General features: G+C 31.2%; 2 protein-coding genes across 3 annotated transcripts in view; one reads left to right on the forward strand and one right to left on the reverse strand.

Annotated features, from left to right (window-relative positions):
• Positions 1 to 14,307, reverse strand: part of LOC118196939 (uncharacterized) — a 65,289-nt gene extending 50,982 nt beyond the window's left edge. The window contains exon 1 of one of the 2 annotated variants that reach the window (XM_035368413.2): positions 13,707 to 14,307. In XM_035368413.2, coding sequence (XP_035224304.1) covers positions 13,707 to 13,923 — 217 coding nt within the window. In that variant the 5' untranslated portion in view covers positions 13,924 to 14,307. Of the gene's footprint in view, positions 1 to 13,267; positions 13,678 to 13,706 lie in introns of those variants that run through there. The other variant, XM_035368419.2, reaches the window with a different exon arrangement.
• A 367-nt stretch (positions 14,308 to 14,674) lies between these two features.
• The window catches only part of Set (NAP domain-containing protein SET), a 45,041-nt gene continuing 32,945 nt past the window's right edge, over positions 14,675 to 26,770 (forward strand). Inside the window, exons 1-2 of the mRNA XM_035368430.2 lie at positions 14,675 to 15,049; positions 23,764 to 23,953. Coding sequence (XP_035224321.1) covers positions 14,792 to 15,049; positions 23,764 to 23,953 — 448 coding nt within the window. The 5' untranslated portion in view covers positions 14,675 to 14,791. The remainder of the gene's footprint in view (positions 15,050 to 23,763; positions 23,954 to 26,770) is intronic.

Raw genomic sequence — 26,770 nt, forward strand, 5'->3', positions numbered from 1 at the left:
TTCGATTATGTCAAATAGAACTTCCGATGCTGGAGCTCCCAAAGGATCTAGAAAACGAAAGTATGTTTCGATGTTCATCAAACAAAAAACGAATTGCTACAAAAAATGGATAAAGCCATATCCTTTGTTTATCTAACCGTTCGGAAATCTGTTTATCAGTTTCACGCTGCTCTGCGTGGGGGGGGGGGACATCGCGGCGCGCAATGAACTGGAAGTTGATCTGTCAGCACTATAGTTATCTTCAGGGCAGATGTTTTTATTTTATTCGGCTTATAATTCCTTATTAAATGTAGTATTTAATCTCGATGAACCAGGAATTCCTCGTCATTATAAATATCATGAATATAAATCAAATAGTTTTCTGGTTGCAATTTTCTAATTTCGGCTATGCGTAAGGTATGCTTTACGCATGTGTGCGTTGAAAGAAATGTTTAATAAAGTAAACAAATAAATATTAAGCTTCTTTTTTTGTAAATTTTGATACCCTTTAGATCATAATTGCTCATCATTTTATAAATTACGGTTTCATATTTTTAATTTTATAATTTCTGCATGCCATCTTACCAGATTTAAACTGATGATCTATAATCTGGAAAAATCGATAATCCGGAATCGCCGAAGTCCCGACGAGTCCGGATTAAAGACTTTTGACTGTATTAAGTATAAATAACAGAAAAATGTTATGCAATTAGTATAAAATATAATGAAATAAAGATATTATAAAAATCTATTTTATCTTGCTAATTATTATGAAGGAAATGAAAAAACACACATTATATGCATTTAGAACACTCAAAATAAAGGGTGAATAGATGGCCAAGATAGACTGATAAAATTGCATCAAATATGAGACAGAAAAATACAACTAACAGTAACTCTCCTTTCATTTATTTTTTTAAACAGGAACGATTTTTGCTTATTGGTTACTATTGGGTTGAAACATAAGTAATGGCTGTTTATGTTGTTTTTAAAATTACGAGGTAAGAATAAAATGTAGTGGCATGATGTTTTGTGTTATTCGAAAGAGAATCTTTCCCTCTACAAGATAGCGTATTTGGTTTTTTTTTTTTGTCTAATTTTTGATGTTTTTCAGACAATTAAAATGGAGTGTCAAGTTGACAAAAATAAGCATTTTCGGCACCCAGCTTCTTTTCGCGTTTAATCGAGGCGCCAATGTTGCAGAAGCTGCCCGAGAGATTTGTGAAGTGTATGGAGAAGGTGCAATGCCTGAATGAACTGCAAGAAATTCGTTTGTCAAATTCAAAAATGGAAATTTCAACCTTGAAGACGCTGCTTGTTCTGGACAACCAAATGAGTTCGATGAAGAGCATTTCAATCAACTTCTGCAAGAAAACACACGTCACACCACTCTAGAATTAGTCAAACGAATGGGTTGTAGCCAAATGACTATAGTTCGATATCTTGGGTCTATGGGGAAAGTTCAAAAACTCTGATATTATTGACTAATTTATTGTTTTTTGTTTTGTTAAAATAAAAAATACAAGCATTACTTATGTTTAAACCCAATATTTAGAATATGAACTTCTAATTATTTCTGCATTTTGACTTCTGGGGAAAAGTTTATATTTTTCCTTGCCATTTTTCCTTTTGCTGACTTTTTAGGATTTTTCCAGGGAAAGGGAACTTTACAGAAACTCAGTTTTAATATTCATCACAAAAATGCAAAAATAACAAAACTGAGCAACTGAGAAGACTCTCTCACAAGAAGCAAAGTGAAAAATAGAAAAGAGTTATGCTCATTAAAAACGGAGGAAAGAAATAAAAAATGAATCTCTGTTCTTAAATGTTAGTATATTTAGATAATAATGCAAAAGTCCACATATATTAAGAAAATGAAAAACACACAGTTTAAATCTAGCAGGATAACATGTAGCAATTATAAAATTAAAAATATTGTTGCGTTTTTCTTTTCTGACACCAGTTGTTACGTTATTTTCTTCCTTCACGTTCGAACGGGGTTCATAGATTTGGAGTGAATAACGACGACACTTGATGAAGTATCGAAACACACTTTATTTAGCCAATACTGATCAGGACAGCTCCAAAGTCACGTTTTACAGTTGTCGAAGATCTACTATAAACACGCTGACGCGATCAGCGACACAGCCTCCAGGTTATCAGGCTATCACGGTGGAGACAACTTCACTGCAAAGCACCAGAGTACGGCTCCCAACTCTGCTTGGTCATTTTCGGAACTCCACATACCCTCTAGACTCTCTACGCTACAACTCGCAATGCACTCGATGACACACAGAGCACGGCTCCCGATTCTTCAGTTCAGTTGTTCCATGGAGCTCAATACGCTCTCTCGACGATGCACTAAGAGACTCCTTCGGTGAACTCGACGACCCACTCGGCACTCACTGCCCCGCTGTCAACTCGATCGACTTTGCAGGGATTGACTCGTTAGACAAGACACCAACTCGATATTATCTAACTCGCACTCTAGACGAGGCACACACACTAATCGGTTTGTGTTCGAGAACATTCTGGGCTAAACCGGTAAGTATTCGTTCCAGAAGGTTCTCACACCATCCATGGTATATTTTGCCCAATTTTGTCGCCAAATGGGCGATTTCTTGCCAAATGTGGCAACCCTGCCTTTACCTGCCATTTTATGGCATCCCTAAAACTGCTTCGCGGGGAAGCAATCTCACTGCGCCTTGACATTTTGTAACACTATGAAATAGTGGTTTATGAAATAATGAGGCATTTATGACCTAACGGGAATAAAAAATGTATAAAAAAAAAAGCTCAAACTCAATATTTATTTTGCTTCATGAAACATTTCATTCAATGTAAGTAGCTTTTTTTTTGTTGCAACTACTTTAATTTTATAGATATACATAATTTCTCATTTAGTTACAAAGTCCTGCAATCGCTATATCAAGAATTTCCACTAACTTTCAAGCAATATTTTCTCGACTTATAAACGAATACTGATTTCACCATCCATTAATTCATGATTCATGATTGGGACACTGGCATCATAATAAAACCTTCAATTATATTCATCATTTATTACTTCGCCACAAATTCCATTAACCTGAAAATTTTGCTTTTTATTTGCGATATCTGAAAAAAGCGGTCATTGTATAAAGTTTGGCTAGCATCTACTATACACTACTGAGGATGTATACTGAAACTGGCGGCAAAAGACATGATTTTCTACTAAATTTTGTAATCTATTGCACGCTGATGAAGTTAAACCCAAATTATATTAGCTTAGTTATTTATTATATTTATGGCTAGTTTCTGTGCATGATCAAGATTTATTTGAGTAGAGAATAAACAAATTCCCACATACAATTAGGGCTAGCGCTGGACATTTTACAACTCGATGCAGTCTGTGCTATCAAGCACCTTTCTAAATTCAAAAGATTTTGTTACTCTGTTCTTCTCTAAATGGTGCCACCCGATATGGCTGCACCAACTCTGGGGCCAGCCCAGGGGTTATGTGAATAACAAATCAGTTATTCTATATTCAAACAGCACTAAATGCAATCTATTAGCCTACGAGTATCATTCACAAAATCTTTTTTTTTTTAATGTGGAAAGTTCTGTTAAATTTCTCCTCACAAACAACTTACACTCTGCAAAGCAGTTGGCTGACTCGGTCAGCGTAATGTCAGAATAAAAGGTTACTATGCTCTTTTATATTTAGTTACTAATATTTATTAAAAAAATTCTTTTGACACTGCTGTACAAGTCATTTCTCAAGTTGTACAGTGTTGACAATCATACAGTGGTAAAAGCAAATAATAATGGCCAGTTAGTGATATAAATTATTCAGTAGGTGTAAAATCAACGATACTTCCATGTAGGTTTTGGCTTGAAACATATACCAGAGTTCGTACACATTTCTGCACATGGAAATTAAGTACTTTTAAAGACCATTAATGAAAAAAATTAAGGACCCATGAGCAAATGCAAACTGAATAAATTCAATTAAAAATATTATTGATGCCTGAATTTCTCATTTGTAATACCATCCTAAAAATAAAATAGATTCCTAAGTAGTGTGCATTATTACTAAACATGAATTAACATAATTATTAATAAGTTTGAAAATAAAATAAACTTTAAGCAATTGATCATGTAGCATTAAATATTTTACACTTATTGGACATATTTGAAAGAAGTGACATTTATGTTTATTAACAGTTAGCTTTATGCTGATTTTTTTTTAATGTCTCATTATGTCACATACTTGGTCAGTCTAGAGGTTTAGTAATTAGCAGGTAGATTTTACGTCAAATGGCATAGGTTAGAATGAGAAGTAAGATCATAATCAGCATGACTCATAATGAAAGACTGAATGTTGTCACCGCTGCTGCTTGTGTAGAGAGAGACCTGCTGATTAGAACAAACCTGAAAGGCCTGATGTAGGCATGGTTAGCAAGTGTTGAAAGTTAGTCAGGCTCTGTTTAATGCAGTTAGTATCATAGGTTCGTGTACAGTTCCAGGGATTATAACCCAGTTAATATACTTTAAGGTTCCAATAAGCCATTAAAGCATCAGAGGTGATAAGTTATTTTGTATTATTTTAAGTCTCACTAAATGCAAATAAGTTTTACTCGAATTTTTACATTTTTGTATTTTATCTTGTGACCACAGTGGGTATTAATGAAAGGCAATAACTCGTTTTAATGCGTAGAGATAATTTTTAAGGGTAAGCAGTTAGTTATAAATGATTAAATTAGGTAGTTTGATATCCTTAGTCATTATGGATTTACATGCCTACTATTAAATTTTATTTTTTAACAAAATTTATTAAAAAAGCCCTATTAAAATCAAAATTTAATAAAATTTCATAGTTTAAAATACATGAAATTTATGGCATTGATTCTTAAACAGTATTAGGATTATTACACATTAAAAGCTACAAAACATTTATGTTTTGTAACAAAAACACTCAACAAAATATTAACCGTCGTTTTAATTTAAAGCCTTCCCAAACATTTTGGCTAGGTTATATCGATTTCCTTCTCTTTAAGCATCTTTTCTAACAATTAAGAGATTTGTCTTAATATGCAAACCACTGCCCTCACTAGTTTCTGCATGCTTTATCTCCTAACTTGTCAACCTCTCCATAATGTACCTATGAGGGTTTACTTTATCTGCTAAAAGTTAAATAGTCCAAAACCTCCGCCAGACGTGAAGCATATTATCGCTATGTCTGAAAGTAAGTACAATATCAGGCAACGGTTTAAATAAGAGGCTTATTTAAAAAGAACTTAGAACATAAAGGCACGTTCTAATGCTAACAAAATCAAGTACAGCTCACGGTGACGTAATTAAACAAGAACAGTCAAATTCAAATTAATAATCTGGAGTAGTGGTCAAAGACTATACAATTTAATTTAATCTGGCTCAGAAACTCTATCATATAAGGAAACAGAAACGGGAAAATATAGTAAAGACTAAGATCATAAATAATTGGGTAATATACATAATAATAACTGCACATATCTTTGAAGAATAATTTTCTTTATGTATACCGTTTCTTTCTTTAACACGTTTCCTTTTCATTTTAGAATTTTTGGATTTAATTAAGGATTTCTGTTATTCTAAAAAACACTAAATGCATTTAGAATGTATAGAAAATGTGCCTAATTTTATTTATTTAGTAATATGAATATTTAGAAGAAATATGAAATATATACGGTAAAGGCTGATTACAGAGCTGATGTGGCAGAATTTTTAGAATTTAGTGGCACACCAAGCAACAAAATCTAGACATGGCAGAACTTTTATAATTTAGAGGAGGCATTGGAAGCAGAATTTAGAAAGACACTAGGCAGCAGAATTTAGGATCCACAGAGATTGCATCATATATGCATTGGAAAATATGTATGATGCATTAAGACATATTAGATGAATCATTTAAATTGTAAGTTTTCAATTTCTTTATTAATAAAAAATTCCCTTTTTATAATGCCTGCCCATGTGCTAAGATTAGAAGCATTTTTAATATTTTCCATGCTTGAGCTTAGTGAAAAGTAGAGAAAATAAAGGGAAGATAAACATGTTAAAAGATTCTAGTATCAGAAGTAAAACATTCAAATATTATGTTTTCATTGTTCTTCCAGATGTTCTCCAAAAAGTAAGAAATTCATTGCAAACTTTCTGTAAAATGCATCCATTACGTGTAGATACCATGGAGACATTTCAAATTTTGTCACATATTTTTGGAATCTTCTAGAATCGTGGGTCTATAAATCTTGCTTTCTTCTAAACCTTACAAGCTGCAATGTCTCAAATCCTAAAGAAAAATTACTCCTACGAATTCTAGAACAGCAAAAAGCCAGAAATATTTTGAGAAAAAAAATCAGAGGGGAAAAATGTAAAATTAATTTCAGACAAAACTGATGCATATGAGACAAAAACATGTGAAAACTCTTACCATAAAAAAATTAAAAAGAAAATAGTTTTAATTAATTACATAGATATTATGCTTTTGCTAAGAAATGTTTTGTAAATTGTGCTTTGTAACATTATACCTTCTTTATTTTTTCAGATTCAAGATATTGTAAAAGTGGCCAAAATGGAATTTATAATATGGCAGCGAAAAATACAAATGCTTTACTTTAATGTTATTTCTTAAAAATAATTACAATACATTACCATTATTTTAATGATATTTATCAATGTTATAATGTTCTAAAAAAATCATCGAAAATTTCTCAGATCTCGGAATTAAAAATTTTCTATAGAAACTGATCTCAAAATCGCCAAATTTAGAAACATTTAATAAAAGAATTTACATCCCCAAAAGCAAAAAGTTGTTTAAAAGCTCTTTATTAAACAAATTTCGAAATGCTTATGCTTCATTTATTGCTTAGAAACGCGAGTATCCTATCATTTATATTAGAAATAGAAACAAATTATAATCCATGAACCCATTCAAAAGATAATCATATATGTCAGTGAATTGCCAAAAATATTCCTCCAAAATGCTAATTCACACTCAAAATGGCAGTCGTAAAACCAGACAGAAATTTCAGACGATTAAAATTAAGGACTTTCTGCCGAGTTTGGCAAAAATTAAGGACTTTTAAGGACCTAAAGATCAATTCCAAAAAATCTAAGGACTTTTAAGGACTCTTAAGGACCGTACGAATACCAACCAAAAAGACGAAAACCAAATTATTGAACACATAGATTTATGCTAATAGATTATTGTTTCTGCAATATGGAGACATTTTATTTACAGCCAGAATGGTTTGGTTTATTTAATTATGGCAAAGTCTCAAGGGTTATCTGCCAAAGGAAAGGGATGCCTTTGTGGAGTAATTTTTAAGGGAAACTGGCTCATATAAAACCATGTAAACACTCATGCAGTCAGCCCGTTCACAGGATTCAAACCTCGGTCTGAACTACCAGTGTTTAGCGACTTGATCACTCGGCTGCTGGTGGGTCTTAATGCCAAAGTTAAATTAAGAATCAAGATCCTCTATATTTTACTATAAAATATCAAATGTCCATGTGTGAAGGACATAAAAATATTTCTTAAAAAAAATTGGTAGTGGTCCAGAGGTTTGGATTTTAGATTCAATCCGGATATTGTATTTTGTATTCTATTAAGTAAGTATGCTGGTTTTGGCAAGAAGTTGCCAAATGTGCAGCGAACTGAAAAAACTGGAACACCCGCAGGCACTTTGGTGAGTATTGACAAACTGAAGAACAGGGAAAAATTTGTAAAAAGCTTGTTCTAACCTTGTACGTATTGCAAGATTGGATTATTGTGAGCTATTAGTTCTGAGGTTTTAGCTGGTGAATAAATGACACTACTATTAGCACACAAATATATTTGGGAAGATAACTGGTAGTCACATCTAGTTGGTTTTAAAATAATAATAACATGTAGTCTAGGTGGACCACATCTGCTATATACCATCATAAAGGTACTGGCTTTTTTATTTAAGTAGGCCATTGTTCAAGTTAGAAACCTTCACAATGCCCAGCATAAAAAGGCTGCACCAGTTACACTAGGGCACTGTTATAGCAACTGTTGCTTATTCCCTTACACACAACAGCCCTACTTGCTAACAAGGAGCATTTACATGATGGTATAGTCATATGTTTCAGGCATAAAAGCTATTAATTCTGTTCACATCTGTGAAAAGCTATAGTCAGACAGGGAAGATAAAGTTTTGCAATGTATGAATGTGTAGCTGGATCAGCAAAATGTTCGAGTGAATGTTAATTTATGTTTTCATCACTGTAATTGGTTAGTCCTTCTACCAGTTCATCTACCTTGACAATCTTAGCACCAACAGATAAGAAAACCAACCTGGCAGTTCACGAGAGCATATGGAAGGATATTATCCCAACCTTTCAAAGGTCTGGTGGTAGTTTAGTCTCCAGTCTGTGATATCAGTAGCAATGCAGCAGCTGGTCCACTATATCCATGTTTTGTGTAAATTTCCAGTGTGGAATGGTCTGCATAGTAGTGATGGGTAGCAAAGTGATCAGCTTATATATCTTGTATCACACCCCGGAAATTAGAAGTGATGAGCCTGCAGGCCCAGGTGAAGTGGTGGGCTAAGAGAGAATAAAAAGTCTATTGCCAGAAGTGCAAGAGTGGTGGCAGTAAAGTATAATAATGAGCTCTTGAAGGTGGTGTTTAGCCTGATTTTCGCCTCCTGAACAATATGGAGGTTTTCCAGATAAGGAACAGAGAACGGTGTATCCTAATTTATGTGATGGCACATGTAACAACTAACTTACTACTACAACAAAAATTCTGTTAGACATAAATAAATATCACCATTCCCAAGATTTCATATTTATTATTTTTAACACATAAATAACATTACCATTTGAAAGGTATGGAAAATTAAGAACTTTTAAATAAACTGTGCTGGGAACTTAGCCAGAAATGTTGATATATGTATGTAACAAGTGAATTGAATTATACTAAGTATGAGTTTAAAATAAATTAATTAAAAAACTGATTAATACAAATCAATAACCGTATGGCTGTTCATTAACTTTTTGAAGAGATCATTATTTGGGAACAATAAACAAACAAACAACAATAACAACAACAAAAAAAAAAAAAAATGCCTTCACTCAGATTCAATGGATTTTTTAATAAGTAGATGTGCTAACTAAAGCCATGACAGTACATACAAGCGAATGCTATAATTCCACATAGAGTGACTTGAGATTCAGTGAAGCATAAAATCGAGTTGACCCAATCCAGATTATGATATATGCACATCTTTTAGTCTGAGCAGCACCATAGAGACCGTCAGGCCTTCAGAAAATCTAAAAACTACCTATGCACTTTTAACTTGATTGGGATTACAGCAGAACACATGTGGGCTATCCGCCTGTTAGTAGTGATGAAAGCCTTTTTAAGGGAAACTGGCTCATATTCCTGTCACAGATGTAAAAATCCATGAAAACTGCCATGGCACATGCTGTCATGCAATTTTGAAATTAAAATTGAAATTTATGAAAATTGTTTATTTAGGATTTGTATATAAACAAAAGCTAGAAACATACGACTAACTGCCCCTAAGCAGAAATCAGATATGTGAGAAAAAAATCCCATAGTGCACAGATTAATATTAAGAAATTTAAATATATTAACCTTCGAGTAAAAAGTGTACAGTGGGAAGGTTGCCATTCATTAACCTAGTTATAAGCACTACTATGATCAAAACATTCATTTTATCAGATAATATTTTAACAGGGAAGGGATGGTCACTTGTTTAAGCTAGGGTTCCAAAGGAATATTCACATGTTGTAATGGAAAAGCACACTAGTTAAGAGTGAGAATAGTATTTATATGACATTAATTATATAATTATTGAGATCCTCACTGCCTAAACCCAAATATGGCCAAGAGCAGTGTCTGGCTAAAATAATTATCTTTTCAACTGAAGAGGTCACAAGAAAAGTTGCCAATTGTGCAATAAATCTTACACAGCTTCTTGGCGATACATTTTTGCCCTGCATTTACAGATAGACATATCATCTAGCACAGCAATACCTGGATAGTACTTAATTTATAAAAACCTTTACTTATGATTTATAGATTTTGCTCTAAAAATTAAATGGACAAAGATACATTAAGAAGGAAACTCACCAAAACAGACGTACAGATAGGATTGACAGACAGAAGCAAGTTAGTGGTGTCAGAATTATGATATGATTTAGAGCAAATTTTTTTACACTAACTTGTAAGTAATTAATTGCTTAAGGTATACAAATTATTTCAATATCAAAAAATAATTTCATTATAATTTTTTTTTTAAATTTTAGACTGAAGAATAATTTTTTTAGCATTAATATTAATGTCAGAAAACTGGGTATCGGTAGTTAATGGTTAATTATTCGTAATTAATCATGACAAACAAGAACAGATTCTGATAAAACATAGTGGGTTACAATTTCTCCCTTGTTTGCTACATTTATGTACTGTAAATACTAATTTTCAGTACTTCACTCTATTTAACGCGTCCTTTCGTGGGAGGGGGGAAGGGTTTTTCAGTATTTAAATTTTTTACAGTATTCTTTTCCCTGCCATAATGCTGCACAAATTTCTCTTCACTTCAAATTTTCCCGACTCACGACACAATGGTCAGCTGCTTTTCCTTTCTTCTGGTAGGACAAATTGAACTATAATAAAGCATCAAAATATCATGATGAGTGGTCACTGGCACTTATGCATTCCAGAACAAATTTGAAAACTATTTGAAAACTATTGGTCTAATATGAACTGTGGAAAAAAAAAAAAAAAACCTGAAATTTTCTTAAAAATAGTTATGATAAAATAACTCTTCAGCTGGCCAGGCTGTTTATATATGTCCTACAATTTCTTTTGCAGTGCCTATAAGTATATGCATACATCTACATTTCGAAGAAATTAAGGCTAAATATGTAAGTATTAAAGTTTTTACTTTAAAAAAAAAAAAAAAAAAAAAAAAAAAAAAACCTGAATATAAAGGTATAATGTTTGTCAAGAATACCACTTTTTCAATGCAGTTTTGAGAAATTAGGGATTTCAAAGCCAAACCCTTGGCCAGTCGGCAGGTTAAAAGAATTCTGATAACTTGTATTTAAATTTCTGCTATGCAAAATTTCATTTTAACCTCCATATGGAAACTGCTGAGAACAAGCCTAACAATACACACGGGACATGGGCTGAATGCAGTCAATAATGCAACCTTGAGCCTGAATACATAATTAAAATTAATCCCACAAGTGATTAAAGTGAATTTTTACCTTTTCATTGGTACTTATGTAACATTCAACTGGTTTAAATGTTGATATGAAATTTTACGTATCATAATTGTTTCAGTAATTCAGAATTTTGCACAATCACTGCATAACCTATATATTTAGGGTTCATATTAATTAGGAATTTCATGTGAAATGAAAAGAAACATCTAACTGGACTTCATTAGGTTAAAAAACATAATCCAAGAAATATGATCATGAATGAAGGAAGATGCTGCCATTATTTTCAGTAGTATGAGGTCATACTACTAAAAAGGCAGTGTGAAGATGGCCATAATATAATGTTATTAAGTATTTATACTTGATAATCACTTTAAACGAGCAAGTGAAGATGATAACTTGAGTATATAAGCAGAATTTTTAAAATGGATGATTCAGATCTGGGACAAACAATTTTTGGAACTAACAGGTAATTAAGGTGTCAGACTACTGCAAAATAAAAGCACTTCACTGATTAGTAAAACTTTTTTTAATGTTTAAGTACCTTTATTTTTTTTCTTTTTTAAATGCATTTATGTAATAGATTTCTTAGTTAATCTTATAGATCTAAGTTTTCACTGAAGCCTTCTCAAGAAACAAAAATATGAATCATCTACACTCACAAAGTCCGCTTAGAGAATTTAATTTTTTTATTGACTTTCATGAATCTTTTACATGAGCATTTGCAATACCACTCCATACTTAGTATAGCTAAAACTGACTACTTTTAAGGTTCAAAGATAAGTGCCTCTTTTCTTCAAGAAGAATTCAATGGGTCTGTCTCTAAAACACTATCAAGTTGGGTATGCCTGATATAGAACAAATATATTATCTCATTTTTAAACCATAAATCAGATTTTAGAACTGAAGTGACCATATTTACATTGGACTATTTTCAACTTGTATTTTTTTTAGTTACTGATAAACATACGTTTCTTGCGAGCAAAAATTTAAATGAAGTTTAAATCAAGAGTTTTACAACAGCAAAGGGATATGTTTTACTTTAGATTAATTTAACAATTAGAATATTTTCAAAAATATTACCCTTCATGCTTAATAATCTTCTTTCATTAGTATTTTATACAAAACAAATGAGGCTAAATTCTGATAATTTTTGCTTTTTGGAAAAATGTCTTCATCATTCTTTTATCAATGTTATATTAATATACAAACCATCTGTTTGCAAATAAAAAAATTTTACTATTTATAACATCATTTACATTGTTATAGTGAAAATACCTAGAGACTACTTTTGAAAATTTTATGACTAACAATAATAACATTAATGGTGTGAACTTTCTAGTTTCTGAAATTTCCCACAAATACCTTGCCATTAAGATAATTATTGAATACATAAAGATTAGACTGCAAATTATACTCAGATATTACTTCTAATATGTTTTCATAAATTAAACTTTTATTGACATCCTGACAGCTTCAAACTGAAGTAACATAATATATGTAAATCAAATTAGGATAAAATTAGAATTCTCTATAAAGCACTGAATGATTATTTTGTAAAAGGAAACGCACAACTATAAATTGAGTTCCTAACATATATCATTAACTAAATTATTCAAATTAAAAATTAGTACCTTTAATATATGCAATTGAAAATGTTCTTTCCATAGAACTATCATTTCCAAAATCTTAAATCATAAAGATAAAGGAAGTAATTTGATAACAATATTTTAAGGCCGAATATTCACCTATTAGAATTAATTAAAGACAGAGGGAGAACTTTTATATCATATCAATAACATGCAAAGCTGATTAGTGATACTGCTCACTCCCAAATAAAAGACACTATTTCGCGTTTTATGGTTATTCAAAATTATTTATGATAGAAAGAAAAAAATCGATCACGAATTCATTTATAGTAATTTATTAAATGTGGAGATTAACACAGTTATCACAGCTATGGATAATTTCGTGTGAACTATTAATTTACTTCACATGCAAGTGAAGAAAAATAATGGAGGAAGAAAACAGAAAACGGTGACACGCTTACAAGTGCAGTACCCTTTCGCTGTGTTGCAGCATACTGACCAACGTGCAGCTTTGAACCCTCCGCCGAGTAATCATGACATGAGACGAAAATGTATTCCAACACAGCTGACAGACTAATGAGAATTCTTAATAGCCGTATTAAATACATTTTGATTCCGTTATACGATATCTGAAAAAGCTTCCTTTCCTTGCACATGGTCATATTTGTGTTTATCATCAACAGATTGCTCAGAAACCCTTTTAACTAATGTGTGATTAGGCTCTGCTTTACAGAATATTAAGCTTTTTTTTAGAATTTAACATATTACGTTGACAATTAAATTGCCTATACTAATAATCATTACTGTTACTAACAATAACATTCATTACTTTAGATCTTTTAGGAAAATATTTTTGTTTATCATTTGAATTTGGAACTATACAACACGCATTGACGTTACCCTTGTTATGGAGATCTTCAGCCGCAGGCAGACCTGGTAAATTACGAAAGCAATGTTCCGTTCTTTTCTTCAGGTGGCCATGAGGAGACAGAACAACACTTTTAATAAACGATACATTCTTTAGTTCTTGATCTGACTTAGAATAAAGTGCGTCACTATTTTTCTCATCGCACTTATTTTCCTCCGACTCATCAACACTCATCTTACATGAAGCCATTTTCTGTTTTGACTCAGGGTTACCAAGGCGATAGGGAATCAGTCGCCAAATTTCAATGGCCAAGTTGTAGAAAATTTAGCACTCCGTATATTAGGAGGCTAGATGCCGGTGAAATTAAGTTGATTACAAGTACAAGTACCAGACAGATGAATATGGTAGTACTTGTATTACAAGAAGCCCTAGTTCGAAAAATGTTTTTGACATCATAAGTATATGTGTTTAATGAAAATTTTACTTAAAAGTTACACATATTTCAGTAACATGAAATAAAGAAGAGCCATACAGCTTAAAATTTCATCTGCTGCCAAAATGCTTGAAAAACGTTTACGTATTTTATGATTTGCTTGGTAATATGAATTTAACAGGTAATATGCTCTTTATTCTAATTTTCAGCATGTTAGATTTTATGGCTTCCGTTATAAAAGATAATAGAGATTTATATATAGATATATATTTAATATTAAACAAATTTAACATTAAAAGCCTTTAATTTTAAATACTGTTTAATTTAATGTTGTAGAAGAGTATCTTCAAGTTCTGAACTAAAATATTAGCGATTCCTCCTTTAATCTGGAACACTTTGGCGCTATTGGAATACTGTGGCTTGTGATCATAAAAGAAAATACGTTATTGGTCCTAGCGAAGCAGCGCACGTTTCTATTGGCTGATTAGATGAGTTTGACCAATCACCTGACTCCTTTCACCTGAAATGCAAGTTTGCTCTCGAGAAGCTCTGCGCATGCGGGAACACTTGGAAGCTTGTGGTCGGCGAAATTAATCTCTTGGTCTTGGACGTTGTGGATTGTGTCGTGTAGTTTTATTGCGAATTTCATTATTCATTGTTGTTTCAGTGTATCAAAATTTTGCAATGTCTGCGAGTGGAGCTACTCCAAAAAAGATGAAGAAAGTGGAAGTGGGAGATGGTGAAGAAAGCCGAGATTATGATGCAGAAACACAAAAAGCATTAGAAGAAATCGACGCTTGTCAGAATGAAATCGACGCTTTGAATGAAAAAGCAAGTGAAGAAATCCTTAAAGTTGAGCAGAAGTACAACAAATTAAGGAAACCATACTTCGAAAAGCGGAATGAGCTGATTCGAAAGATACCTAACTTTTGGGTGACCGCTGTATCCTTTTGTACCATTTTGTTGTTAGCTGCTTAAGGTACGTACCAGTGATAAAACATGGTTGTCGATTGTATTAGGCCTAACTTAGGTTAAAGTGCGGCGGCAAGTATGGCCACATGCTTTGTTCTGTGATTATAGTTTTGCGCGGGAGTATTGCCGGTAGTGATCTTTTTTTTTTTTTTTTTAAATGTATACTGGAATATGTTCTGTTTTCATAGTTTTCATTCCTTAATATGTTGGCTACAGAAAATGCGCCATCATGAACATGCATTGTTTTGCGCATCGAAAAACTTATCTTGCTGACTAGTGTTACCGGCGCGAGAAAAAAGCGGGAGTTTAAATGATGCAGTAAAAGAATATGAATAATCATACATTGACATGTAGAATATTTATTATTTAAATTTATAAGAGATAAATTTATTGAATTTTAAAAAGTTAAAATTAGTATCCGATTTATAGAATAGTGGAATTATGCTTTAGTAGGCCTAAAGAATATAGTATATCTGTATGTAAGTATGGTGTATATTAATAAAGCTTATTTTCACATATATAGGCAATTATTTAAGGATTAGTATTAAATGGGTATTTTTCCTATCTCTTGTTATTCCAAAAGCTAAATATTATTGAAATAGTTCATGCAGTTATGCCGGCAACTGATCTCTTCGGTTTTAATACATAATGAATATTTTGTTTATTTACATAAGATATTATTTTCAAGTTCGTTGTTCAAACTACGGATTTTCGTAATGAAGCAATTTTAAAAATACTAGTCTAGTGTTCATTTTAAACTTTTATTTGTAACATTTAGCGTTATAAAAATTAGTTTGGTATTTTAACACTAAAAGGAATCCCACAGATGTATAAGTTTTATAAATAATATGTCTTTAAATTAGTAGGTGCATAATATTGCACATCCCGAGGATAAAATTAATCCTTGGGTCTTCTGTTGAAGTTATAGGCTTATAGTATGTTCCTACTTTAAAACATCATTATTTTAGTGATATTTTATTAAAGCATTTTAAATTAGAATGAAGTGTTATTTTTAGTGTAAGTATATACGTAAGCATGTAGAAGTTGCCAATTTGAATATTGTATAAGTATATGAAAGTTGCTAATTTGAATTTTTTTATTAATATACCATTAATTTTGTACATTGTATTGATTTACATTTTTACTGATAAAAAAATATTCTTGCAGCTAAAAGGTGTTTGTGAAATTGTAAGCTTGTGAAGTAATTCTAGTATCTTTTATCAGGATAAGATTCAGAAATGTGTTTGTAAGTGTGTATATAAGCACACTCATACACGTGCATTTCTGAATTCAGTCCTGATAACAGACAAACACTAATTCGTGAATAAGAAAACATCTGAAAAGCTATTTTTCAGAATATGAGCTGAACATTCTAATTTATAGTTTTATATTTGTATACTAGTATGTTTATAAATAACATAATAGAACATGTATCTGGACAGCAGTGCCACAAGCGCTGTGGTATATCTTCCGTTTAGTGTGTTGCAACAAATTATGTGAAGAAACTTTATGTATTCTTTTTTCTAACAAAATATTAGAAAATGAACTGCTCTTTTTTTTTTTTTTTTTTTTGCTTTGAGCTGTCTTACCATATTTGTAATTTTTATGGTAAAAGAACTTATTGTCTTTTTTAAATTTAAATGGGAAAGCATTTTGGCATTTTTTATTTTCTGCACCCCTGAAAAAATCACGATTCTGGTGCCTTTGAGTATCCTTATGTCTGAATTCTTTATGCGTAGAAGACTTGCACACTTTTTTAAGGTAATTTACTAGTCAATAGTATTGTTCGATAATAATCCTAGATCTTCACAATTTCACTGAAGTATATTCTTTTGTCCAGCAGTAAAGCAAACAACTGTCAAAGTCTGCTATCTTTAAGCCAGTTTCTGACGCATTCTAACATCTCACTTTGCATTTGCATAAAATTTGGTTTTTGAGAAGTATGCCTTGATATAAGGTATGAATTTTTACTTTTCTCTATTTGAATGAAATGTCATTCTTCTAAAGAAATGCATTTTTTTCCCATCAGCCAGCAAACTTCACTGTGCCATTTTGATTCAGTGTGAGTAATTAAAAAATTAATGTGAATAGAAGTATAAGACTTTCTGACAGGTTTTTCCCCCCTCCCTAGCTTTTTAACACTAGATTCTGAAAGTTATTTAAATACTAGCATAATTTATCTCTTTGTGGGTACATTCTATTCTCCTGACTATTTATTAATTTGTAATTCCATTTTTATGTTATCATTTTATCCATTTTCTGGTGCACTTATTATCTGAAAGGTATTTCATGCAGATTTTTTGGCAGGTTTTCTCGTGTTTAACTTTCCAAACATGTGATTTCGATGTTATTTACATTCCAGCTCCTTGCAGCCTTATTTACTGGTCATGTGTTTGATTTTTCAAAATCCAGGTCTTTCATTGATGTAGCTATCTACATCATTTTCATATGAAAGCTTTATATAGCAGTCGTTTAAAGTTGTTATAATAATAATTGTAGTTACCTTTTTTCATTTAAAAGTTTTGCCAGTGGCAATTGAGAGATATTTCTTAACACATGAAATTAATCAATATCTTAGAAAATAAATCTTATTTCTGAAGTGAAGAAGAGAGTTAAAATATAATTAGTACGTTTGCAAAATCCTGTTCAGTTTTGGAGAGCATTTAAGTAAAATAAAAAATTTGTATATGATGCAAACAAAAATAGGTTGATCTTTACATTATGGTAACCTGGCGATTTTTTGGCGAAAATTTGGCAACCAACTCTCCTACAGCAACCCTCTATTTTTTTTCCCCGCCGCCATTTTGTCTTCACGAAGTAAAGACATGTTTCTTTTCTTTTTATCTACTGAACACTTCTTCCAACAATCTACTAGCCGAATTACACTTATGCTAGAAATTTTATCAAACAAAACTGCTTAATCATGACAAATATTCACTGCAAAATTGGGAAAAAGTGCACAATACCATACTCCTTACGCGTTTTTCAAAATAACACATACACATAAACCATGTACACGCCGACTTATTTTTACTTAAAAAAACATCCCAGAATTGCACAAAAATGGCATTGCGCACACTCTTCACTATATCCATGTACACTGCTTTTTTCTCATAAATTAGAAAAATTTCACAAAAATACATGACAATTTTCTCAATCTTTAAACCCGGTAAAAAGAACATATCCAAAAACTTTTACCTCTAAATCATCTATTACATTATACGCGTCACCAACGAATTCATACCGCAAGTACTTACAAATACTTAGTATCAAATATTTAAATTATTTCCATGCACGTTTACTTCAACTTAAACGTATACCAAATTCTTACAAACATAAAATTCACAAAATAACTATCATTTAATTAAAATATCACTAAACCATGTACACGCCGACTTATTTTTACTTAAAAAAAATCCCAGAATTGCCCAAAAATGGCATTGCGCACACTCTTCACTATATCCATGTACACTGCTTTTTTCTCATAAATTAGAAAAATTTCACGAAAATACATGACAATTTTCTCAATCTTAAAACCCGGTAAAAAGAACATATATGTGAAATTACCTGATCGCGAAAAAGTAATGAACATTTCCACATATAAAATAAATAAAGTATCCAAAAACTTTTACCTCTAAATCATCTATTACATTATACACGTCACCAACGAATTCATACCGCAACCATTACAAATACTTAAGTGTCAGATATTTAAATTATTTCCATGCACGTTTACTTCAACTAAAACGTATACCAAATTCCTACAAACATAAAATTCACAAAATAACTATCATTTAATTAAAATATAATTAAATTCAAAAACACTACTTAAAATATAAATGAGCACATACATTAAATTAATACATACATAAATACCCATTTCGAATTCACTTTAGTTACAGCCATGGGATCCAAAAATTCGCGAACACTGTTTCACACAACACAGAATAAAGCCAAATACAAAATTTCCATATTTTTTCCCGATTTCCCCCCTTTTCCGATTAAAGAACCGTAATTCGTCCATTAATATCACATGACATATCCCATGATCTCTCATTTCCCTCACACAAAATAATGCGTAATCGGAACTGAGTACTGCTCACATTATTACCAAAGTGCCAGGTAGTAACCTTTATCACCTCCAAAATGTTGCCAAACTACCAGTTACTATATTGTAAAGATCAACCCAAAAATGTATTGCATAATTTCATGTAGTGAATAAATAATCAGGGAACAATGTGTAATGTAAGGTTCCTTTATTTTGTTATCAGAGTTATTTTATGTTTGGAACCGGAATGCAAACTTCATGTTTTAAGACGAGGTCTTTAATTTTTAAAATTGTGTGTTTTGCCTCTCGAGGCCATGTTAATCCATTGCTACATGAGATAAGAATTGTAGTCTTCAGTCTTCCATTATAATTGCCGACAGCTGAAATTCATGCTGGTTAAGTTTTGAGCCAACTTTGCATGAAATTAATTTGTGTATACTTTGGCTACTAATTTATTTCGAGATAAATTTTACATTTGAACTTAAACTGTTCCTGTTTAATTGCATCACCACAAGCTGTAGTTAATTTTGTCTACATAGTAACGTGCCTGTATGTTCCAATTTTTTTTTTTAAATAAAAGGTTTATTTAAAGCTTTATCTGACTTACTTTCAGACATAGTGATAATTTGCTTTATGTCTATAAGAGGTTTTGGACTATTTAACTTTTATCAGATCAAGTAAAACCTCATTACGTAGACTGGCAAATTAGGAAATAGAGCACACAGAAACTAGTGGGAACATTAGTTTGTGTATTGAAACAGATTTTTCATTGTTAGAAAGGATGCTTAAAAAGAAGAAAATTGATATAAATTAATTCAAAATGTCTGGGAAGGCTTCAAATTAAAAAAATGGATAAATATTTTGTTGTGTTGCTACAAAGCATAAGTGTTCTGTAGCTTTTAATGTGGAATTACCCTTATACTGTTTAAGAATCGGTGTTATGTTAACTGACAATTTAAAATAACATGCATTTTAAACAGTGAAATGTTAAGTGCCTCCATAATAAAGTGATAACCACTTCTGGCCTTCGTAGCGGCCAAGCCGAAGTCAGCTGAGGGGCCTGCCTTTGGTTTAAAAAAAATATCATGCATGTTATGTGTGGTTATTTTTTTAAACCTAATTTTATTTTGTTTTTGAGAACATTTAAATATATGTCGAGTTTTATTGTGTAATTTTCTATTTTGTGGCTCTATTTAAATTGCCTTTGCTCTACAGAATTTAAAGTTTTGAAACAGTTTCAACAAAAGTTGGTGCTATCTCGGGACTAATGTAACTAATTGTCAATATCTTTTGTATTTTCAGCATCATTATTTGGCTGTGTTCATGAGTCATTTAAAATATCTGCATCACTCAAGCATTGAACGCTCGGTCGAATTGCCATTGAACTGTTCCTTGATGTTTTTTCCTAATTGATATTTTGAGTTTTTTTGCCATAAATCTTATGCGTGTTATTTATGGCAGATTCTTTATTTATTTTTCAGGTTTTAAAATTTTAAATTAATTTTTTAAATTACAAAAATGCATGTAAATAAAAATAATCCCAATAATCAACCAAAACAATGTCTTCGACTGTGCACGTGTGTGGATAATCAATAATATACTCTGTACTTTTTTTCCATTTTAAATTTGTGTGGCTTTGGAAAAAGCCTTCCTCCCCTAAAACTGCTTTTCAGAATATTATCCCATTGAAAATTTTCCCGAGTGGATTCTAGCCGTTAAGTTAAATGTTATATCAGAACAAGTATTTAAATACATGATTATGCTAAATTTTCTCTGTGAATGTTTTTTTTTTTTTTTTTTTGGTGTGTGGGTGTGTGTGTGTGTGTGATTTAAATTGGCCATAAATTTAATTTATAATGCTTTAGGAGAGTTTATAGCACAGTTGTTCTCAACTAGGGGGTTATTTATTGTCCCTTAAAAGGAGAATTTCAGTTTTGGGTAGAGTGCAGTCAGCCTTCTATTACGCTATTAAGAATTTACTTATGAATATAAAACGCTACTTTTTTTTAAAATTTTGTTATCATTTGGCACTGCTACATTTGTAATGCATTAAACATTATCTAAATCTATCTAGATAAATGTGTATATTTATTTTTCAAGTTGTGGAAAGGAAGAGATAAATGATCTTAAGCAATGTTAGAAGGTCTACATAGGTCCAAAGTATTGATAGCTGCCTTTTGGGAGGGATATTTTCATGGAGGTATTTAAGAAAATCCTTATGCACGCCTTAAAAACTGAATGGAAGTAAAAATGATTTGGATTGGGATTATGACAGTCAATGCTAAATCTGTGTAACCATGGAAAAGGATGTCTTTATGGAGGTTTTCTTAGAAAAGTTGGTTATGCTTGGGGAAAAAATTTAAAAAACCTCATGTAGCCAATTTTTCCACCTGTCAAGAAAAAAGTAATTGACTAGCAGTGCTTTATGGGTTTAGCTCTTCCAAGCTGTCATCTTTTTTTTCCCATGTGTTATGCTTTCCTACTTGCTTGCCCTCAGCTAAGACTTTGTGGCTCAGTTTCCTTTGCCATCCATTTTATATCTAAAGACATAACAAACTTTCATGTATTGGATGCAGATTGATGATGTGTGACTCGGAATATGTCTCTCAAAAATGTTTGTTCAGAACTAAATTGTGTGAATCTGCAGCTACATAACATATGCACACACATGTATGTATATCAGTTTCATTTTTTACCATTTTGATAAATTTACTTTTTTATTACACTAGCATAAAGTTCACCTTTTTATTAAGTTTCATAATTTCCTTTCACTCCTAAAAGATAATCCAAAGACTTATAAATAACTGCTTACATATATGTAACGGTATAAAAATTTGTTATTTTAAAATGAAATTATTCCATTTTTATTTGTAAGCAACATGCTTCTGAAAATTAATTACAGATAAGAAATTTAGAACTTAATCCACAAATTCATGAAAGAAATGTTTGCATTTTAACTAAGGTTTTTGTTAATTTAAGAAACTTAATGCATTACTTTCTTGCATTTCTGTTTAATTGCTATGAAAATCAATATGTTGCATGAAAGAAATGTAGTTTTCATTTTAACTAAGGTTTCTGTTAATTTAAGAAACATAATGCATTGCTTTCTTGCATTTCTGTTTAATTGCTATGGAAATCAATATGTTGCATAAAAATTCAGGTACTTTTCCGTTTTGCTGGCGCAAATCTTGCCAAACAGACTTTATTGGTGACAACACACGGCGTACACATAATGTTGACAAATGTTAGTTCTAAGAATTTTTTGTTTTGAAAGTATAAACATTTTAATGTCGTTTAAAATTTGTAAAAAAGCCAATAAATAAAGACAAAGAATTTTCAAGAATTTACTATGCTTTCATGGTACAACATCCTGATTTGCCGGTTCATATTGCGTGACCCCAAGTAATCTCATCTCAAGTAAACTACGCTACAAAAATTTAATTCTCTCAGTAATTATCTACATTAATTTAAAGTTAAATCTTAGTTTGGAATAGAGGATATTCCGTTGTACCATTATTGGCGATTTTATCGCCTGCGCCGGCAAAACGGATAAGTACCAAAAATTCCATATTGCTGTTTAAATTACTTATTTATAAGACTCATTTTATATGGGCTAGTTTTCGTCATTGTAATGACTGTCATTCATTATATGATCTGACAAATTACACTATGCAAACCAAAAATGCTGCACATGCTGCTAGTTAAAAAAATATAAAAAATCCCAGAAAAATGTGTAATGCTGTTCTATCATTTTATTAGAAGAGGATGAACAGATATTTTTTAATGAACTTTTAAAATTATGTATTAGAATGAAATCAAGAAACTTATCTTTTAATGTTAAATGTTAAAAATAAACTTATAAAATATAAAAACTGCAAAACTATAAATGATGCTAGATTTTTTATTGCAAGTTTAAATGCGTGTAAATCCTGAATTGATCCTGAATCAGTATTTAGTATTAATGTTTGTATTGAATTTTGTTTTACATTAAAATGCAGTACATTAAGTTTATTCACGCTATAGTATGTATGCTAATTATTTATTTTATTTTTATCATATTTAAAAGTATTTTGATAAAGTAAAAGCTTTCATTCTCCATTAAGATTTTCTCAAGTGTAAGAAGTGAAATAGCCAGTTAGCATAAAATTTGGAATATAACAAAGCATAAAATTACACTTTATTATAATCTAAAAATACTAATGTTTTACATGAGAATAGTGTATAGACAGTAACCTAAGTCTTGCATATTCAGTTTTGAGTTCTTTTAAAGTAGCGTCACATTGCAGGACGACAGTTTTTGGGAAACTGCTGGTGCTTTTTCAGGATTGCCAACTGAAGAAAAGCCAGAAATTTTGTAAATGATAATTATAAGCATGTTATAGCTCTTGCAGATTAAGAATTTCATCATATTTAAAATATTTTCATGAAGTATGTCTTGCCATTCCTTCTACCCATTTCCCATGGATTCAGTTTGCCGTTATCAAAAATATAAGTCTGTTTAAAGAAAAATTTTGATTTTTTAAAAGTTTTCTCAAGAATTGTAACAGTTCAGTGGTAGTAGAAGTCTGATAATTTATTTGATCTCTTTCCTGTTTTTATCTGTTCTTATTCATTGTGTTTTTCTTAATTGGAAAAGTTTGTAAATCATCCCCAAATTTCTGCTATCCTTGATGAAGAAGAAGAAGAATGTCTGCATTTTCTGACCAAATTGGAAGTTGAGGAATTTGAAGATATTAAATCAGGTTATAGAATTAAGTTCTACTTCGATGAAAATCCATATTTTGAAAATGATGTCATTGTCAAAGAGTTCCACCTCGGTTCTTCAGGTTTGTATATTTTTTGCAGATATGTAAATTTGTACCTTCTGATTACCAGCACGCTCAAGAAAACTCGAGAACTCATTGATAAAAATTTGGCTATATTTACAGTTTATAGGTATTATTTATAAAAAGAAGCTTTTTATAAGAAATTTCATGAGAAAAAAAGTTCTAAAACTAGTATTTGCATTTTTTATATCCTATTCAATAAAATAAGTTAAAGTGTGTAAATTTTCATGTTCTCAAACACATGTGCATGCTTTGGTTGGTTATTGTTGCATGTACACTTGAAATTTTGCCGAAAACGCACTAGCTTTCGGAGAATTAAAATATGGGTGCTGCGCATAATCGGAAGGTACAGTAAGTTTTTACCAATATATTTTTTATTCACAAGAATGTTTTGAATTATAACATTTAGTAAATAGTTTATGGTTAATTTTGAAATTTTTCAATTTATCAAAGGATTACTTTTTTGCTTTAAATGTGTCTAAATTTCAGTAGTTTTTAAAAACATTGCTCATATGTTTTTAGATTTCATTTCAATGAATGAAATGTGAATTTTAATATAAAACTAATATTAAGTAATTTAGATACTTGGTCAGTGACATTGTCAAAAATTTTAACTGAATGTACTTAATGTGTTAATGCAGCCATTTTGCTGCAGTTTGGTATATTTTATCCAAAAAATATTATAATTGTAAAAATTGCGTCGCGGCGCACAATGAACTGGAAGTTGATCTGTCAGCACTATCTTCGGCGCAGTTTTTATTTTATTCGGCTTATAATTCTTTACTAAATGTATTTCCTCTCGATGTATTCAGGCTTTGATATGATTTAAATCAAATTCCGTATCGTTGTAAATATCGCGAATACACATCAAATAGTTTTCTGGTTGCAATTTTCTAATTTCGACTATGTGTAATGTATGCTTTACGCGTGCGCGCATTGAAAGAAATGTTTAATAAAGTAAACAAATATTAAGCTTTTTTTTGTAAATTTTGATAACCTTTAGATCATAATTACTCTTTATTTCATAAATTACAGTTTCATATTTTTAATTTTATAACTTCTGCATGCCATCTTACCAGATTTAAACTGATGATCTATCTATAATCCGGAATCGCCGAAGTCCCAACGAGTTTGGATTAAGGACTTTTGACTGTACGAATAATTAATATTGAATGTGTTTAAAAGTACTTTGATAAATTCAGAGTTTTCGTATTCAGTATTTTCTTAGTTTCACAAAATTACTAACTGAAATTAGCCAAAGAACTTAAAAAATTACAATCCCAAAATTACAAAATGAAATTACCCAAAGAAAATAAAAAATTAGAATATCTAATTAAATATTAATGTATTACAACAATTAAAGTATTTACATATCACAACCATTTCAGCCACAATCAGCCAGAATTTAGGATCTGATAACCAGGCACATAATTTTCTAGAAAGCCATGTGCATTTTCCTGTTTTCTTTTTGTTGTGCCCCAAGTTCTCACAGCTTTTATAGAAAAATTATGCTTCTTCTTAAACTTTATTTTAAAATTTAGGCTTGTATGACCTATGATAGAAGAAACAGTGAGAATTCTGCAGGAATGCAGTATTTTGCTCAAAAATTAATTCCAAATAAATAATGCCTCAAACCCTTTCTCAAAGTAATTTCTACCGCAACTAGAACAAAAGCCAGTTTGTGATTAGTTTACCGGTTGTTTTTTGGAATAACTATATAGTTGAAGTGTGAAATATGCATCCATGTGGTATACATTTTTTACATTTAAACAAAATTTTCTCTTTATTCCGTAAAATTTGCCAAACTGCACCAAGTTAATTGTGATAATATATGAGTACCATGTAAGTAATTTGAATTGTGCATGTGTATTGTAAAGTGAATTTAATTTAGCATTATTTTAAAATGTTGGGTAAAGGTTTACAATTAGATGCACCATGTTTGTATATTTTTTGGGGGGGGGCAGAGATTTTTTTTTGACTCCAAGATATGTGCCTGGATAGCACAATTTCAAGATGGTTGCTACAGAAAACCAAAATAAGAAGTAAAAGAATTGCTTAAACTCAGTGTCCATGTGCACATCAATCTATTTTTTACTTAAAAAAAAAAAAAAAAAAAAAAAAAAAAATTGGGAAGCTGAAACAAAGTTAAATCTAGCATGGTAACCTGAAATGGAGTTTCATTGCCAAAATTGTCACTAATCGAAGGGGCATCCAATTCTACACTAGAGCCAAATGCTGCCGCCTCGCAGCATGAAAACTTCAGTTTTTCATATTTCAAGTTTGGCAACTGTGCCCATGGCACTGAAGGTGTATGTTTTCATTGATAAATAAGATTTCCTTTCTCGCACTGAGATTCTCATCAGTTTTACGAAAGTTGCAGAAATAATAAAATTAATAAAATTGAGAATGGTGAATTAAATACTAATTTCATTTTAAAATCATGCTGCAATTACTTTATAATCCAAATACATTAAATAATATCAAGTCAAATTTATCTAATTGGGATCCTTTTCAAGTTGTGTTGCAGAACTGTTAAGTTTAGGATTGTGTATCCATAGATCGCCAATAGATGGCGGTAGTGTTTGTTTGTAAAAAGAAACTGTGATGTCAATTATGTATATGTATTCAGTTCGTCTTTGGTGTGCGTGAATAAATGTTGTGTGGGAGAACACTCTTCTGTTTATTACTTTAACTCCGATCCAGTCTGATTTATTAGAGATTTACACATATTTGATTATGGTGCCTGCAAACCGGGATTATTACGAACCAGAAAATCGACAGACTGAATATTTCGGAAATGGAGGGCGTTCTTGAAAA

Source organism: Stegodyphus dumicola, chromosome 8 (genome assembly GCF_044657685.1).
Source record: "Stegodyphus dumicola isolate Sdum_Otavi_A_Nest chromosome 8, ASM4465768v1".
Taxonomy (NCBI): domain Eukaryota; kingdom Metazoa; phylum Arthropoda; class Arachnida; order Araneae; family Eresidae; genus Stegodyphus; species Stegodyphus dumicola.